Source organism: Mytilus galloprovincialis, chromosome 1, assembly GCF_965363235.1.
Source record: "Mytilus galloprovincialis chromosome 1, xbMytGall1.hap1.1, whole genome shotgun sequence".
In the NCBI taxonomy this organism is placed as follows: Eukaryota; Metazoa; Mollusca; class Bivalvia; order Mytilida; family Mytilidae; genus Mytilus; species Mytilus galloprovincialis.
Window position 1 is genome coordinate 36,171,192 of NC_134838.1, and position 20,324 is coordinate 36,191,515.

The following is a 20,324-nucleotide window of genomic DNA, read 5'->3' on the forward strand; positions in this document are numbered from 1 at the left end:
CGTTGATTTCTCTATTTTTTTATTGCTGGCCTTAGGAAGAGTTCTTCTCGTGCACATCTAAACCTTTTGAAGCAGGCAAACTTGGCAGATATCTCTGCGAAGGTCCTTACTTCACAAATATTGTTTCTTAATTTCCTAATCGAAATGCAAGAACATGTGAAGTGAAATTCAAACAAACCATGAAGCTATTTTCCTTTGATAAAAGAGGTAATTACCAAATCCTGGAGCCCTCAGAATGGGCTCTACTGCCAAACGAAGGGAAGAACTTCAAACTACTAAATATATATGTATACCTCAGTTAACCCTTATGGTCAGGAGAAAAATGTTTGAGAAGTTGCACCATTCTACGTAAAATTTTGGGGCCATGGTGACAAAAAAATGAAACTCTATGTTCTAGAAATAAAATTTTGAATTATTCGACCTATACTAAGGTTCTTGTACCATGCACCTTCTTCCAATATATATTAATTACCCTGGTCGTATTCGGAACAACACAATGAACTTTTCAGAGTTTTCGGTTTGAAAGCGCTAGCTCTACGTTCTATTTCATTTTAGTTGAGTTGGCCAACAAACTGTTTCAATTCGAGCGTCAATGATGAGTTTTATAAAAGACGAAACGCGCATCTTGCGTATACGAAAATATAAACCTGCTATGTCTTATGGGTAAACGGACAGAAAGTCACAGGACAAAAAGTCACAGGACATAAAGTCACAAATTTGGTAGGACAAAAAGTCACAGGACAAAAAGTCACAATAATTTGTTGACAATTGTTTGAATATATAAGTGAATATCTTAAAATATTTACTTTTTAAATACATATATTCATACTAAAGTTGAGGAAATGTGTCACTATACTTGAAAAATGAAAATTTATTTAATTTTAATCATGCAAAAGATATATTTCTTGGCACCATGAAGCCATTTAAGTGCCAAGCAACTTTGACACTATGTTTTTTTAACAATTATTTGATCATCTTAAATATTTTTTGGATGAATTTTGTTTACAAAGTTGGTTTATATACAATAGTTCAAGAAAAATACAAAAATATTTTTGTAGAAATAAGGGTTTTTTATTCAAAGAAAATAATCAGAAAAAATGAATTGTGACTTTTTGTCCTGTGACTTTTTGTCCGTGACTTTTTGTCTGTGACTTTTTGTCCTGTGACTTTCTGTCCTACATTCGTTTTATGAGTGTTTACTGTTTGGTGTTATCTTGACACGTCACAGTATCTGGAAGGTGTTTATTTATGCGCTAAAGAATTAACACTTGATTTACACATGCAGGCACTTGTCTCAGATCCCCATTATATACCTTAATAGAACATATAATATATGCTTGTGCTGATTTAGTATTATCTAAAGAATTCAACTTGAAACTGACTTGAAGGTATTCAATGAAAAGTTCAAGAATGGACATTATAGCGTAAGAGCACTTAACACGTGCTGGAAGGTGTTCACTTACGGAATTAATATACCGGCTTGTAGAAAGATCATTTGACACTTGTGCACTAAGAGGTTAACACTTTCTCTTGTCTTATAGTGAGGTAATTTGACACTTGCTAAAAGACACTGACTTGTGCACTAAGAGGTTAACACTTTCTCTTGTCTTACAATGAGGTAATTTGACACTTCCTAAAAGACACTGACTTGTGGACTAAGAGATTAACACTTTCTTGTGTCTTATAGTGAGGTCACTTGACACTTGCTGGAAGACATTGACTTCTGAACTAAAGGATTTACACCGCAATGTGTCTTATAGTGAGGTCACTTGACACTTGCTGGAATGTGTTCACTTATGGACTTAAAATTAATACCTTGCAGTAAGTGTTGTGAAGTAAAGAATTGAAACCTTAAGTACAACGAACAATAGTCCCCAGATTATCTGACCGGATGAGAATAGATAATATATTATCCGGAACCCGTCAATGAATATATAAGCAATACTCGTTAATGACTTTATGTATCACTCAAAACAAATGACACATACCATTGGATTTTCTTGCATTAATTTTAACGGCGTACATTCTAAGTAGGTTCACAATCTAAACTACAAAAGTACCTAAATCCTTCTAAGTGTTCTACTTCTGATGTCCTTGAAGTTTGCATCTTGTCTTATATTTATGGTAGTTATTTTTGCAATTTTTGGACAAACTATACAAAACAATAAGAAAAAAAAAACGAATATGAGAATCAGCTAAAAAATTACAAACACACTATTACTTGCTTCTGACCTGGGACTATTATACTATAATAGTTCCAGTTCTGACTTATAGGACAGGCACATAACATTTATTGTCTTTTCATTGCTACTGAATGAATACTGTAATAACTAGTGAAAATATTTAAATATATACACAGAAACTTTGCATAGGAGAGCGGAATTACGGAATAAAACTAATAATGCAGTGCTATCAGAATTCTAAGAGGTTTTAACGGCCGGTCCACTTTTAGAGATTATCAGCTTTGAACCTTGACAAGGCACATTTGTAGTTCCTTATATCCGTTCACCCTAATGATATATGATTTTAAATAAATTATTAAGATAGCTTGAATAGTACTTATAAAATAAACACGTATTTGAACAGGTCGAAGTTACATTTAGTAATAGCAGTATTCACATGTTTAGTTTGTCAATATTTTTTATATAGATGATAATTGATGAGTATTTAAAAATACGCTTAATTGTAGTCATTTGTTATTTTCTTTTATTTTGTTTTCACATGAAAGCCACAGTCACTTTTTTCGACTGTCCAATCATTTGGTTTTTATTTCTGTTTGTCAGGTTTTAATCCTCGGGGTTCGGTTGTTTTACTTTTAACCATTCATTATAAATGTAAAAACTGCACATAGTCATCAATATTATGATGGAGTGCGGAAACTGAAAGAAGAGAAAGAACTTGAGATGTGGTATTGTTGCCAATAAGACAACTCTTCACAAGAGACCAAATGACCACAGGCACTTGTCTCAGATTTTTACTCTTATACACCTTAATATTGGTGCATAAAGGCGATTTTTCTGAGATAAATGCGTGTGCAAATGACACAGAAATCAACAACTATAGGTCATCGTACGGCCTTCAACAATGACCGACAATTGTGTTTGTTCTAACTAAAATAGTGTCTATTGTCTTTATAAATTTCATAAAATTTATCTCTGACTATGTTGTTTTGGTTTTTTTTTTGGTTATAATTGTTCATATTTTCTTGTATTTATTGTTAATTTGTTATGTTCTTTTTTTCCTATTAGACAAACATCGACTACGGAAATGTTATCAATCTTTTAACAGTACCCAGCATTGATTATCTCCCTTTAATTGTCGACCAATCAAAAAGCGCTAAATTCAAAATATTCCGCCAACTCGATTTGCTGAAGTGGACGTTTTGCCTGTTCGCTATCAGTAGAAATGGAGAAGAATTCAGCATATGAGTTTGCCTACAAGAAAAAGTCATCTACAATTGACAAAAGAGCACTAAGACTACATCGCCGTTCAGTGGAATGGAAAAGTAACCGCGATGAAAGATTGAACAGTGCACGAAATTTAGAGTCTCTGTCCCCTCTCCAAGAAATCAGTCACAATTCAACTGTAAATCAAAATTACGAAGGCAAAACACCATCAAAAACTAATGTGGAATCTTGCAAAGTGACTAAAAGTCAAGTGAAAGGTTTGTTTACTATTTATGACTTTGCAAACAGAGTGTTGGGTAAAAAAAAGGGGGGAAGTAAATAATTTATACTCGTACATTATTACTACACTTAATATTATTAGTCTGATTTATGTATGCAATAGCACTCAGAAACATTAGCTGTGGAACCTTCGCTCTAAGGTCTTTTTGATTTATGATATTTTATTTGCTATTTCAGTATAGACTCCCCTTAACAGTGCTCGATAAAACACTACAGAAATGATTTTTTTAAGGAAAATAAAACACTTTTGAATTAAAATATTTTTTAAATATTTTATACCTTAAAAGAGGCTTAACAGGAAATGTACATTTCGCATGATCTTAACTTAACTGGAAATTAATAGCAGACGATGAAATCGACAGTGGTGAATCAAAGTTGAAAAGATCGCTCTTGGAATCCAGTTTAAAAAGAAAACTTTAATTAAATATTGAGTAGTTTGAAATAACATCGATCGATTATAAATTTATTTACAATTCAAATGATGTGATTCCTACAGTAATATTCAATCCAGGGCGTTTGTATCATCATGTTTTGTCCCCTTAGAGCCCCTTCATATTTTCACTTGACCACTGCCATTTTTATGTAAACAATATATTTTGGGTAAACTTGCTTGTCCCTTCATGTAAGTTCCGGTTTGGGTGTTTCATATGTCAATGATGAGCCGTGTTACTGCAATGTTTGTGTGCAGTGTGAGGAATAATGAACTGTGAACATTTTTACGGAAAATATAGTTTACCAAACAATACACATTTAGATTATATTTAGAGTCTCTGAATTTCTGTGAATATATAACCATTTCCGTAAAATTTAAATGCCAATTATCAGTAAAATGTTCATTTTATCAAAAAGACATCATAGTTCTTATTTTATTTTTATTTTGAAGTTTTTATAACATTATCGAGAACTGGTCAAGTTGTATTCAAATTTGGAATATTTTAAGCATGTGAATCAAGCATGCCCCAAGGTAACGTCATAATAGGAATTAAACAACCAATCAGGTCCTTTTATGTCAACTTTGATCAAATAAAAGGTCATGAATTGGTTTGCATGATTATGTCGGTAAACAGTAAAAACCAGTGTTAAATTATCGAGCACTGGTTAGGAGAGTCTAGGCCTAAATTAATATATTGTTTGTTTCCCCAATCCCGACCCTGCCAAGCCCAGTGTGGGTCGGAAGGTAGGGAAATATTTCCAAAAAGCTTGAACAACATTGGTCCATCCTGCAAGCCTGAAAATTGGAACTGAATAAAATAATATTTGACTTAAATTTGACAATAAAATTTTTTGAGTAGCACTGTTTTTGCAGGGTCGGTCGGGATTGGGGAAACAAACAATATTTTATTTTAGGCCCTACACCTAACGCTTACCTGGCTGACCTGTCCTACACAATCACTTTTCCATTGTGGCGTCAGATATTTTGTTTTATGACATCAAAATTTAATGGGAACATGTGTATGTAATATCCAGTAATGGAGGACAAATAGCGATAAGGTGTATTTGCAGACTATAGATCTGCAAATAGAAGATAAAAATATCTTCAGAAGTTATCTGAATATCTCAAATGGTCAGTGATGGTGGAAAAATAGCAAGAAGGTGTATTGTTAGACTGAAAAAAAGTTGGCAAATTATTTTGATCACTCAGACTCAGACTCTTACTGTATAGTGTATACATAATTTGTATTTATATATACTTTTTTACATCCATGCAAAAAATATCTCAATTATTTTTAAAGTTCAGTCAAAACCTCCTTTAACTGTATAAAAGCACTTTTAACTTTGTTAACTTTACACTTACAGGCAGTGTAAAAGAAAATCAGCAAAAGGTAATTAAAGACAAGCTTGCAAAATGGAAAGCTGAAAAGGAACTCAAAAAGAAGTTGGCTGCACAAGAAAAGGCAAAGAATCAACCATTTAAAGTCACACATGTAGATTACAAAGAACTTAATAAGATACGCAAACAGGTATTGCTTTATATTTGATTACTTTTGTCACTTGTCAAGGAATATTGTATTAACATTGTTAGTCAAACTTTTATTTTAAGGTAGGAAATTGGGCATTCAAAAAATTTTGAATTCAAAAAATAAGTAATAAGATGTTGTTTCCAACCATTGTAAGTAAAGATATAGATAAAAGTACTGACCCAGAATTAAAAGCAATAGCTGCAAATGATTTTTTTCTGAAATTTGATCACCCACGTCAAGGCACTTGGGACTGTTTCATAGAAAAGATGCATGTGAACTATTCAAGTCGCTTCAAATCTCATCTATAAGAGGGTGTTTGTTTCAAGTGATAGTATATAAGACTAGAGAAATTCTAGTATTGTGTATAGATGGTGACCCAATTTTCAACTGCCTTCCCTTGATACCATGTTTGTGTTGATGGAACAGTCCTTTTTATGGACAAGTCAAGCTTTTGGACAATGTTGGTCACATCATAAAGTGTAATGACATAGCTTCTACTGAAACGGTTCTAAATGTCATTTTTTAAATTTCAGGCAAAAGTAGAGAAATCAATCCAGCCACCACCAACAAATAGAAGTCAAAATAAAGATACTGTCAAGCCAGTGGTTAGATCAAAAGCTCCAGTAAAGCCATCAGTGGTAAAATCATTTAAATTAGAAGAAATTTATTCTCATCTTAGCAGAGATGATTAAGACAATTTGAAGTAAAGGTCGTATCAATTTGACAAGACAGAAGGATACACACACATTTTTTAAGACTTTTAATATTTCTATCAGAAATGATTTCAAACTTTTACAATATATAGCTATATAGTGGTTTTATAATTCAATAGAGTATAAACACAATGTCTCAAATAAAATTAAGAAATCCTTTGTTCCCAAAATGCCTTTTTGGACTTCAGGGATAAACACTGAACGACAATGTACATTGTACCTTATTAGGCAATCGCTCTACTCAGTGCAAACTAAAAACTAAAAGCAGAAATGTTATATATATATATATATATATATATATGTGTTATAATGTCCTTCAAATATTTCATAAAGCTACAAATCATTGACTTGTGATAAATTTGTTTTTGTCAGATTTTAAAAAAAGTATAAATGTTATAATACATTATATATATAACATTGATATTTGTTGAACTTCAGATTGCCAAGACCTCCACAAGACCAGTTCCTACAAAGCCAGTACAGATAACAAAGACTAGCAATAGAGGACAGTTAAACAAAGGTAAAACACAGATTCTGTTATGATTTGATGACAGAAGTTCTGTAAGATTTGGTTGTGCTTAATTGGCAGGTAAATCACAATACATTGTACATTGTATCAAGGGCATGGTCTTTTTGACCATTTTTGAAATTAATGTTAGAGAAAAAGAAATTAAAAATTATCAATCTATTGGGTTTTTCCAATGTTAAAAATACTTTTAAAAGAATGCAATTAATAAGAGTATAAAAACACATGGATTTTTATTTTTTCTACTCTAAATTAATATTCATCATGACATAAATTGTATTTGTGTATTACAGTTACTAAACCAACAACCAGAAGTCAGAATAAATCAGCTCAGAGCAAAACCACGAAAGAAAAACCAAATCTCCATGTTGATCTCCATAAAGTATCTACCTTGAGAGGACAATCATTTGCACCTGAAGAATTCACCTTTACAGCTCCATCTAACCTTTCATCATTTGTGTTCAAGCCCTTGAGTCCTAGTGCAGCTGCAAATTTTCTTAATCCTTGTCAAGATGCAGGAGCATCATTTATAGGAACTCATCCTAAAAGGTTTGTTAATCTTTAAAATGTGTATATCTTTATCATCAGCTGTTTTGATAAAAGCATACAAATTTTGATTTTCCATCTCCCATTCTGTCTGGGTTTATGTCTTATTGCTGCATTGGGGTCCATTTCCTCTGAGAAACCCTTTAAATTTGAGCTTTATTGCAGTATGATTAAATAAACGGATATATCAACTCCAAGGTTTATGAAGATGCTCATTTAATGTTGATGTGTTGATTAAGGTGGCTCGGCCCTTTACCAATGCGCATATATTAACGCATGTTTCTTACGACGAGTGCCTTGGAAACGGTCGCTTTAAGGGGTCTTCTCAAAAATAGCTTTGACGACCTTGGAACGCGGGCGTGTATGAAAGCACCCTTGACGATGTAAACAAGTGATGCAAAACGTTCTTCAAAACAGAAAATACGAACGGTCAGAACTTCAGAGTGCTTTCTTCGTTTTTCGCATAAAAGTCTAAAAGGATAAAAAATATAAATGATTTAAGCATAACATTAAAAAAAAGAATAAATAAATACTGACAAAGTCACATGTATGACGTCGACGGCTTCGCTCCCAAAACGCATTCTCATCTTACATGTTCGTACCATATTTTGAATTCACTTAAATAACGGTTGAATTATATGATGTCTTGGAGATTTATTTTTGAAAATGTTTTGCCAATGACGCAATGATTAACTGTAAACAATTGATAGCGATGTAAGTAAGGCCAAAAAAAAATATATGTCTGTTTCCTGCTTCCAAGGCAAATAAATCAGGGTCGGTAGGTCGGGATTTTTTTTTTTTTTTTTTTTTTTTTTTAATTTTTGCACTCCCTGTCAGATTTGCAGTCGGTTAAATGTCATGTTTGGTTAGGGTCCTGTACCCCAAAATGATTTAATCCCTTTAAAGAAGCTTTAATTGAATAATCCTCCCAGTGCTGACATTTTTTAAACCTTAATTGTAGCACATTTGTGCTGGGAGCAGCCATTTTGATTGTTTGGGCATAGTAAAATACGGATCTGGATCGGACCGGAAACGATTTTTTTCCGGATTTGAATAAAAAGATTTAGGGTCGGGGGTTTGAGTCAGGGTCGGTCGGGAAACAGGAAACAGACATATATTTTTTTTTGGCCTAACTTCATGTCATCGTACAGCTTTCAAAAACAGTTAAACTTGTGACCAGTATCAGAGACATATATGTGTATATATGTCTCTGCCCGTATAGTATTCTTTAAAAGCATTGGGGCGGGTTTATTTTCAAGCTATAATCCGTTTGGCGTTTTATAACAGTTTGTTTCTGTCATAACTCTATTTAAAACTTGAAATATCTTTATTTCCAAGTATTTTTAGTTTATTCCCGAGTATGCGATACATTTTTCCACTGCAAAATTTTGATAATTATAGTTAAATATTTTTTATTTTCCCCAAAACAAATTTGAACATGCCAATTTTCTTACAGACTGAATACTTGACAGGCACACCTAACATTTTCATTTAAAGATTTGTTTACCTGCACGAAAATCATCTGATATTTTTTCTCGTATCACAATTCCATGATTTCCGAAACACTAGACTAAGTCCTATAATCTAAGACCTTGGGGCCAATGTTTTCTATTTTTACGATACTTTTCTATTACTTATTTTGCTGAATTGATATTTTGTTGATTTGCAATTTTCTGTTGTATCTATCAATATGTCAACCGAGTTGATATTAAAAGAAAAGAAATATCAGCATTAAAACTAAAATAATTGAATCAGAGCACTGATTGTTATTAAAATAGACTAATGGATCCAGCAACTTATTTCACTAAAATGATTATTTGTTTTCCTGCAGATATAAAACGACACTTCAATAATTTGCTGTTTTGCGCCTGTTCATGAAGATGAAAATTGATCAATCGGGGCGGATCCAGCCATTTTAAAAGGGGGTTCCCAACCCAGGACAAAAAGGGGGTGTTCCAACTATATTTCCCCATTCAAAAGCATTGATCGTCCAAAAAAGGGGGTTCCAATCCCAGGAACCCTCCCCCTTGATCCACCACTGTCAAAAGTAACCGGGACTGGCCTAGTATTCCGACCTTATATATCGGTCTATCACAATTCCTCAATACTGCATGCTTTGCGGAGAACCGCAAAATTTTTGGTTTCACCCTATCGGGATTTTGCTAGGACATACACCCGCAGCGTGCCGGGCAGTCTCCAACACTACTAAAGACTTTATATATAAAAAAATCTATACTACTACTAGGTTCAGGAAAAGTTTGGATTGTAATTTAAAAACTACTCCCAGTACACAGGAACGCTATATTAGCAGGTAATGTTGGCAAACTTAAACTTCTATCTTAATTTTTGACATGCTTTTTTAAAAGGTAAGCTAATAAGGAAAGTTCTTGATTAAAAAACATATAATTGAGTGGTGTCATTGCGGCAAAAATGTGAAGGACAATTTTGTTTGTGAACACTGATTTGATCTTACCGTGGCAAAGAAATGCATTACTAATCATCGATCTATGCGTGATGATGAAAGGAGATAATGTTTTTTTATTTATAATATTGAATTTTAAATTTGAACTTTGGTGGATAGTTGTTTCATTGGCCATCATACCACATCTGCTTATTTTTATATCGTATGGTCAGAGACATATATTATATGTCTCTGGTATGGTTAACATAGAAACATGATTAATCTGACAGATGATCCCTTGATTATACTGGGTGTTCAACCAGCTGGATGTATACATACGAAGCCTCGTAGGGTAAAAAGGGGGAGTTTTGCCTATACATGTACATGCACCAAGCATAATTGTCCATTCATTTTCTTATGGCAGTCAATATATCTAGCTCCTCTTTGCATAACTTTCATAATTGATACTAATCTGCATGTTCTTATCCGTATTATGTTTGAAATATTTGCCAGTGAGGCCAAAAAAAAAAATAGGTGTGTTTCCGGTCGCCCGACCGACCCTAATTTTTTGGCGCCGACCCTAACTTTTTTTCCCGGAAAAAAAAAAAAAAAAAAAAAAAATCCGGATTTTTTTCGTTTTTTTCCGGAAACGGTTTTTGTTTAGTATAGCCTTTGAATGGCATCTTTTAAACGTTTGATTTCAAATAAAATTTTAATACAGTAAGCATTTGTGTGATACAGATTGAAGTCAAACAACGGCATCCATGGCTTCTGCTTTGGCCATCAGTCAAAGTGTGTTATCAATAACAATCGATGAGTGTCCACACAGGAATGTTTCGGTTGTTTCGATGTTTATAATTTGTTCAGAATTTTATAGGAATAAAATTGACAGTATAACAAGTTTACAATGTTTTGGCATTTACTTCTGACAGTCTTTTCTAATACAAGAGGGAAGCCAAACGTTCAATTTAGGATTAAATTTAATTTTAATATCTGATATTTGCTCAACCATAGCCCCAAAACTCAATTTGTAATTGATTTTCTTTTAAACAGCTAGTATATAATCAAAATTTCAAAGATTTTCACCCATCCCTCTATCATGTTATTAATATTTGGTATTTCTAGAAAAGCTGGCATCAGTTCTGTGAACTAAATTGTCTGAAAGAAACTGATTATAAAACAGGTCTTTGCTGAGACAGACTTTGATGGGCTTTCTGTGTAAGACTATAGCCTGACCCGTACAGATGGCATATCAGTTCTGAAAAGTTTGAAAATTTTATAAGCTGGAAGTCCTGGCCAAGTCTTCTGCAACTTTTGAACATGGACTATTCATATCTTGTATACTTTATACAATGAACTGATGAAAATAACCTGAAAGAATAACAAACTGATTATAAAAATACACAAAAAACAACCGAAGCAGGCCAGTAAAAAAAAAAAAAAAAAAAAAAAAAAAAAATACCTACCTACCGACCCTAATTTTTTGGGGCATGCAACAGGAAACACACCTATTTTTTTTTTTGGCCTGATCATTCAGTATGCATGAATTAAATTTTCATTATGTGCAATCATATAAAAAAACGTAATTTCTGGGACTTTTATTTGTTTGAATATGTGGTATATCAGTTTATAGTAATTGTTGAAGTCCGTACGGGGACATAATTGTTATCTTCTATGTAAATTGGTCTCTGGTGAAGAGTTGCCCCATAAACAATGATACCCCATCTTCCTATTTTTATACCCTACGCAACGAAGTGGCGCAGGGCATAACGTTTTTGACCCGTCCGTCCGTCCATCAGCCAGTCTATCCGTCCTGTTTCTTGTCATCACAACTCCTCTCAAACCGCCCAACAAAATTTCATGAAACCTTCTTAGATAATAAGGACATACTATGCAGATGTGCATATCGACAGGAATTTACGATTCAAATTTTTTCTAGGAGTTATGCCCCTTTGAACTTATCTGCTTCAATATACTACTGAAAGTTTGTCATCGCATCTCCTATCAAACCGCACAATAGAATTTTATGAAACCTTTTTAGATAAGGACATACCATTTAGATGTACATATTTTTTTTCTAGGAGTAAGGCCCTTTTGAACTTATTTGCTTCAATATACTACTGCAACAGTTTGTCATTGCAACTCCTCTCAAACCGCACAAGAGAATTTCATGAAACCTTTTTAGATAATAAGGACATACTATGTAGATGTGCATATCAACAGGAAATTATCGTGATTCAATTTTTTTACTTATACCATTTTTTTTTCTCCAGTGGCAATGTGGGACTGACTGCCAAAGCGGGGCCGGCTTCAGTTATTCGCAATATAATCAACCAATAAGACTGCACCCTATGTCGGACTCTGTAACAATCATCCCATCAAACAAATATTTTGAAACATATTTAGAATTCAAGAAACAGACAAGTCCATGAAAATGAGGTTAAGTTCAGATAAACCCTGCAAGACAGACATATTTGTTTTTCGTTCATTATTTTGTACATAAATCACCCATTAGTTTTCTCATTTGAAATGTTTTAACTTGTTCATTTGTCATTTCTAGGCCTTTAAAACCAACTATGCGGAATAGGTTTTACTCATTGTTGAAGTCCATATGGTGACCTACATGTAGTTATTTCTGTGTTATTTGGTCTCTTGTGTCTCATTTAAAATCATATCACATCCTCTTATTTGATATTTTAATTTGTTATAATACATTTAATAATCATTTCATACACCAAATATACATGAAGATGACCTATTGATTACACAATATGGCATATTAAAAGAGGACTTACTGTTGACCAATGAACCATACAAATGATTATGTGGTCAATGACAATTGCCAGACAGAATTGTAAATTATTGCATGCAAATAGTTTATCTACTACATGTACCTTTTAGTATTTATTATTTTTGAGTATATGTCTGACATGTTGACAACGGACAGTCAATGGTATACCATGTCCATAATATGTCCTGAAAACGGGCGTTAAAAAAAAGCCTCAACTAAATCCAATTTTTGAAACGTGATTGATTTTATTCCTCTAATATCTATGAGATCAAATTTATAAAACATTTATTAATATAATTAATTTCAATGTACTAGTATACATGTAAGAATTGTTGCCATCATGTACATGTACAATCATTAGCTGATCAGCTCTATATTTTTATTATTTTTATTCTCCTTCACTGTTTTTTTTTTATAAGACTCATATATATGATCTGTATTCATCATTGGGACAGGTAGCTATATATATATATAGGTGAAGTAGGTCCTTTTGATTGGATTTTTTAAAGGATTTTGACAGCACTAAAGCATATACATGTAGTTCCAATTTATAGTGGATTGTGGCAACACATATTGCATATATAGGCCAGACTTTTTTTATTATCTGTTTAACGAGATCCGCCGACTCCACCTTTCCCGATTTTAGAATAAAAATAAAAGTAGTGCTTCTTACTTTTATTATTATTTTTCCCGCCGACTGTTACGAAATCCTCAGAAAAAAATAAAATGTGTTGTTCACGATACTCGCTTTCAGTCAATTTCGTTATCGGTAATATTTAATTTTTACCAAGTCAATGAAACAGCAATTTTCATTTAAAAGTAAAGAAATTCAAGGCATAAACGATATATTTTCTTCTAAAAGATTTTTAAGCTGGTGGCATGCTTTTCATACTTGTCACCAAGGAATTGTATATTTAAAGCCTTTTAAATATACAATTCCTTGTTGTTACACGAGAGCGTACATCAAATCATTTTAACTTTCGGCAAAATCAGTTATTACTTCATCAGAACTTGATGAAACTAGCCTAAAGTAAACTTGTATTCCATGTATTGCATTAGAAACGTCATACTCCTTTCCAAATAGCGTATCAAACATCATTTATTTTTGTAAATTTTTCTTCGTCCGACATTTAAATTTGTAGAACTACGGATCGGAATCGGGATTTCATCGGAAACGGACCCGCTATGACCGAAATCCGGATTCTTGCGATAATGACTACAGACGCATGAATGGCACACCTGACAGACAAAAATTGATCCCAAAAGGGAAAATTACGCATTCCACACGCATTAACATACTTTTGGTTAGATCTTCTTGATTAATGTATATATTTCCATGTATAAGCATTGTTTCAATTTATAGGTTAAAGTTGCTTAACTCTGGGATTATTACACCAGAGACGTATATACACATGTGTATATATATGTCTCTGCATACACTAAGAGGTTCCTGACTGGGTGACTGGTATATACATATATAGTGTATATGCAGCGAGGTTGATATATTTGAGTGGTGCCATGGATCTATATTAGTGGAAATACAGAATCAAAACATAGTGTTTATGTTTATATTAATAGAAGGGTTAACCAGAGACATATATAAACTATATGTATTTATATTTCTCTGGGTTAATATACTGGTCTGTTCTCATTTCATTGTTCTTGTATTTTGATAAAATTCTAAAAAAAAAAAAAAAAAAAAAGTCACTTATTATGGTTTTATTTTTATTTTTAATGTCGACTGGACCAATTTTGCACTTTTATTTTTTTTTTTATTTCGCCCCCTCGACCCTAATTTTTTACAAATTTTCTCGTTAAACAGATAAAATAAAAAGTCTGGCCATATATACATGTAGAATGTTGTTCTTAAGTTTCAGCACTTTACATAGTTTCCGGTTGCAAGACTAGAATATGATACTGGCTTTTCATGAAATTCTGTCGGTACTTTGCCAATAGTTTCCAAGTAAAGTTGAACATTCCAAGATCACTCCTTCCATTTGCAATGTACATGTACAAATGTACTTGCAGCCTGAAATTAAATATCAGAGAAATTCTGTCAGAAAATCAACAATTATTGACATTCAAAAGCATATAGATGTAGACTAGTTCATAATTGTAATGTGTCCATGGGACACAGATGAGCAGCCGCTTGCATATAAAGAATGAAAAGAGTGACACTACCCAAATTTGTAATTGATCTGAGTGTTGTTGTAGTAAGCATTGCATATAAGTTTCAGAACATTTGGATGAAGCAAACCTGTGTTAAAGAAAGGAACAAACATTCAGCATTTTTTTAATTTGTAAAGGCGCATAACTCTAGAAAAGTAAAAGCGACCCAACCAAAAATTCAAACTTCATGTGTGTTTGTTGGTAGTAAGCATATATATGCATTAATTGTGTATTAGTTTCATAACATTGGTAGAGGCAAACTGAAGTTGGAGAATAGAAACCAAATTTGGGAGGTACATGCATGCAAGTTTGATAAGACTGACAATGCAAAGGTAACCTTATAAGAAGTAGAATGGTCTAAATATATATGTGTTTATTTGATAATAGGTTCGTTTTCATGTGTTTTTGTTTTCCCTTGAGAACACATAAAATATTTTTTTATAATCTAATTTGGTTGAATATATATCGAATTTCTGAACAGAAAATAATGAAAATGAGACAAAGAAAAATATAACCAAAAAATAAACCTGTGATAATACTGCTTCTATTGGTACCAGGATGCTTAAAATCAATCCAAAATATTTTTTTTTTTTTTAAAATGTAGTTTTATATACAATATACATGAACAGCTAAAAAATACTTATGGCCACACTCTGTACATGTTTAACCCTGATACTTCTATTACTAGATCTTAAGCCATTTTTGTATACCTAACAGAATTAGGTGGGGGTGGGGGTGAATGGTAAACAAATTGTGATTGATCAAGACGAATCCTTCAATAAGATGTATTGCCTCCTACTGTAGGGTTTCTCATTTACAAATTAGGCCAATTATATCATATTCTCAAGAAAATAAACAAGTCAATCAAACCCCTAGAGGACCTTAATTGAGGGGTGGACAGGGGTAAGGAGACAGGGGAATGAGGGATCAGAGAAAAGGGGTATCTTAGAAATATATTTTGATTTTTATGCAGTTAAGCTGCATTATGCGAGCACCCTAGATTTGTGTTCTACCCAATAAATACTGAAATACTTGCCATTGTTATTATCTAGCTCGCTACTATGTTATATATAACTAATTGAACACTTTTTTAATACTTTTTATTCTGGATTACAAAAAATATGACCAGAAAAACCTTAAATGATCGTCGATTTATCCAAAAGTTTTAAAGTTACACATAGGAAGTAGTGCTTATTAAGAATCCTTGTGTAGTTCATTATGACTTGTGCTTTTAGCTAAGATGTCAAAGAACAATTGTATGAAATATTTAATCGCCGAAAATCTCTTAAGACAAGTAGTTTAGATTTCCCAAATGACAAAAGTCGTAGGAATATTGTTTGTCATCAATACGTAGTACAACTACGTCAGTAGTCTATTATATAATAAGTTCAACTGTTCATGCTGTTGGCGGCAATTTCAAATTAGTCTAGAAAAAGAAATTTTCGTAGCTTTTCAATTTGGAGGCAAGTGTGCAAATTAGCGGTGGTCCGAGGTCCGCGACCTTGCACTTTTGCAAGCGGAATTTCGAATAGGATAATTGGTTTCTAGCTACGCCCGACGTAGTCACCTTCCACTTGAAAGAAAATAAGAAATTACTTTGCAAACCTTTTCACCATGTTCACCAAAGTCTCCAATTAAACGAGCTAAAAACTTATTTTTATCATTATTAGTCATGACAGCGATGTTCATTTTGTTCAACCGCTAGCTTTATACAGAAAATCGCCGACAAATATTGTATAAATTCGAGTAAAATCGTATCTGATTGACACAAACAACATTGTAAACACATAACAATGGCGGCCGTGAAGACCAAATTTTATAATATCGGATCCGATTCCGGAAGCGGATAAGGGTAATTCCGGGTTTGGCGATCATTTACAAAAGAAATCCAAGCAGGTGAAACAACACATCTATGCATGGTAAATTAATGAATATAAACACTAGAATTGTAAACCAAAAGATATATGTAAAAGAAAGAAAAATTAGAAAAATATTTTATTCAGAAACTCAAAATTACTTTTTGACAAATTTTTAATTTAAAAATCCAATACACAGTGACAGCTGGGAACAGTATATCTAACAATATACATGTTCATGGTCACAGTCTAAATTTTCTTTATAAATGATAAATGATGATAATGCATGTGAGATGCTTTGAAAGTGTAAACATATTACTGCAATTTCGAAGGGTTATTTGTTTTTCTCAATTTTGAAGGGTCAATTAAAGTAGCTGAAAGTTTCTTTCTTTATTTTCACAAATAATGCAACTATATTATATATACCTTAATGTAAGTAAATCATATGATATATAGGTGGCATTCTTTGGGCCACTCTACCCCCTCCTGTTTGATAACTTGGAAACGGTTGAGCTCCCCACCCCTAAACCATATGAGGGGCAGATCCAGGATTTTAGGTTAGGAGGGGCGCAAACTTAAATTTTTGCCGAGCAGAGCGAGGCTAAAAAAATTTGAGGTAAAATTATCAGAATATTCTTTATTAAGCTAAGAACAACCCATGCTTTGCAAATTTAAGGGGTGTGCAAGCCCGCAACCCTCCCCCCGTCTGAATCAACCCCTGCATATATTCAAGTATAGGACAATATAATAAATAAAAAAATGAAATATAGGTGGAGTCCCTGGAGTTACCCCACCCCCTCCTGTTTGAGAACTTGGAAACGGTCGAGATCCACACCCCTTAACCATATATATTCATGTTTGTGACAATATGAAAAATCAAATGAAATATAGGAAGAGTCGCTGGGGGTCACCCCACCCCTCCTGTTTTTAGAATTTAAAAATGATCGAGATCCCCAATCCTAAACCATATATATTCATGTATGGGACAATATAACAAATCAGATGAAATATAGGGGGAGTCCCTTGGGTCACCCCACCCCCTCCTGTTTGAGAATTTGAAACCCGTTGAGATCGCCACCCCTTAACCATATATATTCATGTACGGGACAATATAACAATTCAAATGAAAGATAGGGGGAGTCCCTGAGGTCACTGTTCACCCTCCTGTTTGAGAAATTGGAAATGGTCAAGATCCTTACCCCTAAACCATATATATACTCATGTATGGGACAATATAACAAATCAAATGAACTATAGGGGAAGTCCCTGTGGTCACCCCAACCCTCCTGTTTGAGAACTTGGAAACGGTCGAGATCCTCCAGGGAAACCAGTCCATTCATACTATTACATGTTCATACTAAGTCAAATTGAACTTCTAGCAGTCAAATAAAACCAAGGTTAACTACCAACAACTGCAATCATTGGGAACTTGTACCACTGCAGACTCACCATAAAAAAATATACATTGATATATGCATTGCTTTTGAAACCTTGATAACATGTAAATTATTTGCCTTAATAAATAAATCATTAGATAAACATGAATGTACTATATATGAATGTTTAATGTTGAGGCAACATTGCCACAGTTTTCACAATTACGGTTGCCTTGGTTTTTGGTTAACTGCCTTCAGCGCTTACAGCGCTTTGATTTCATTTTTAATTTGTCTTGGATCAAGGAGATGGAAGTTTGAAGTAAGGGGGGGGTTAGGGTAAAAAGGGAAGGGAATATAGTTGGGGCTAAGGAGTAGAAATTGTCCCGAGGGAAGTTACGGGGTACCCCACATACATTTGACCCTAACTTGGCTACGAAATTAGATATTACAAATGATGATTAAAAAAGACTAATTCATTGACACTAACGGTAGCGTAAAAATGACAGTTGTGGTGCTTCATAGTAGATGTCATCCCTTCCTCTTCGGCCGTTTGCACACGGATATTTTTCAAAACTGGCCAGACATTGTTTACAACTTGTCTGTAAAGGGTATAATAAACACATAAATAAGATACCACCTATTACGATTTATAACATTAAACATGGAACAGAAATTGAGACCGTGCAAGGTTTCAGCCGCAGTGATTTTCAACAGTAGCGAGTATTTTGAGACAACCCCCAAGTTTGTATTTTTCGTTATACTGATATCATTTGGCTGCCTAATATATCAAAATCTATGTTTTCTTATGTAATAACTCTACCTTCATCGTTATATATTCGCCACAATGTCTGTTATGCATGTACATGGTTGTATTCATCAATATAGTATGCTGCCCGGCAATGGCGACCTTGAAATTCCTCTGGTCCGATAATGGCGCCAAATTAGAGGGAAGCAACTCGCGCCAGACAAAATTACCGTATTTCACCAAAATAATCAAAATTTCGCTTTTTGATAACAAACAGTAATACGATAACCACATTTATATTCAGCCATCGTTTATTGATATAATTACAAACATTATTTTATTAAAGCCATCAATAAAGAATTCACAATTAAGTAATTAATGGAGTGCATTGAAATCAGACCTTATGGGGTAGAGGGGTTAAACAAAAGCTCGTAACTTTTTTAAAAGCCTGGTGACCCCCATTTTATTTTACCCTAAAATGTTCGAAAAGTTCATAGCTTTGACATATCTGTTTTTAAAAAAAATGTACCGGGAAAATTTTACGAAAAATCGATTAAACCAATATTTTTTGCCTTAAACTGAAATTAGAAAATGCAAAATTAAGACATTAATATGAAAATAAAAGGATTTTTAAGTCAAAAACAACCAAGCGAAAGATTTACATTTCAAATTCTAATGTTTTTTCACATAAAAATCATACTGACTTGGTTTTAAAAGTCTTTGAATTTGATGTAACCGTTATTGTTGAAAGGGTGGGCATGTTAGGAAATAGGGTCAAAATCGCACATTTCGCCTCAATTTGAGGAGAAAACGAGCCTGGTGACCCCCTTTTTTCTTTGCATTTTTGGATTCAGCATAAAAAAATCTACAGAATATGTGAAAATAAAAACATTCTACCGGGGGTCACTATTGGGGTGAGCCACCTTAACTAGATGGCAGTGTTAAATGCATACAATGTAGTTACCATTGAAATACTATAGGAAATCACCTTTTCATCTTCTCTTGGACTTCTAGGCTAATAAAAAAAACCAACAAAGCTTTATAAATCTTAAACCATAAACAAGGACGTCCAACAACAACACATACATGTAGTGTAGACAGCCATACTTGATACAGACAGGCACAGCATATAAAATCAACCAGACAACTTATGGTTAAACTTTTATGTCTTTTGGTGTTTAGTGACATGCATGATTACAAATTACAATTCAAAATTGATGAATGTTTTTTTCTGTGAATTTGTAGATGTTCTACGCCAAAAAGTTCAGACAATGTTAAGAAGGAGATGCAAAATGATTCCAATGAAGAAACAACACAGAATGAGCAGACATTTAAAGGTTTTTATTTGCCTTTTACTACTATTTTTTCCTTTTTTCAGGGAGTGAATCTTCGATCATGTAATTAATGGTACATTTTAATTTCATTTCATTTGAAAATACAATTAAGCATATGAATTGTTACTGAAGTTGAGACAGAAGATAAAAATGAAAATTTAATGTTGGAGTGATTAAGAAATTACTGTATAAGACTATTTAGAGAGAATTTTGGTTTTTT

At 33.2% G+C, this 20,324-nt stretch overlaps 1 protein-coding gene across 4 annotated transcripts in view; it reads left to right on the top strand.

Moving 5' to 3' along the window:
- Positions 1-3,311: 3,311 nt before the first annotated feature.
- LOC143073027 (uncharacterized) overlaps positions 3,312-20,324 on the top strand; it is a 32,845-nt gene continuing 15,832 nt past the window's right edge. For all 4 annotated transcript variants that reach the window (XM_076248257.1, XM_076248273.1, XM_076248266.1 and 1 more), the window contains exons 1-6: positions 3,312-3,664; positions 5,484-5,647; positions 6,181-6,285; positions 6,799-6,880; positions 7,180-7,435; positions 20,016-20,107. In XM_076248257.1, coding sequence (XP_076104372.1) covers positions 3,406-3,664; positions 5,484-5,647; positions 6,181-6,285; positions 6,799-6,880; positions 7,180-7,435; positions 20,016-20,107 — 958 coding nt within the window. In that variant the 5' untranslated portion in view covers positions 3,312-3,405. The remainder of the gene's footprint in view (positions 3,665-5,483; positions 5,648-6,180; positions 6,286-6,798; positions 6,881-7,179; positions 7,436-20,015; positions 20,108-20,324) is intronic.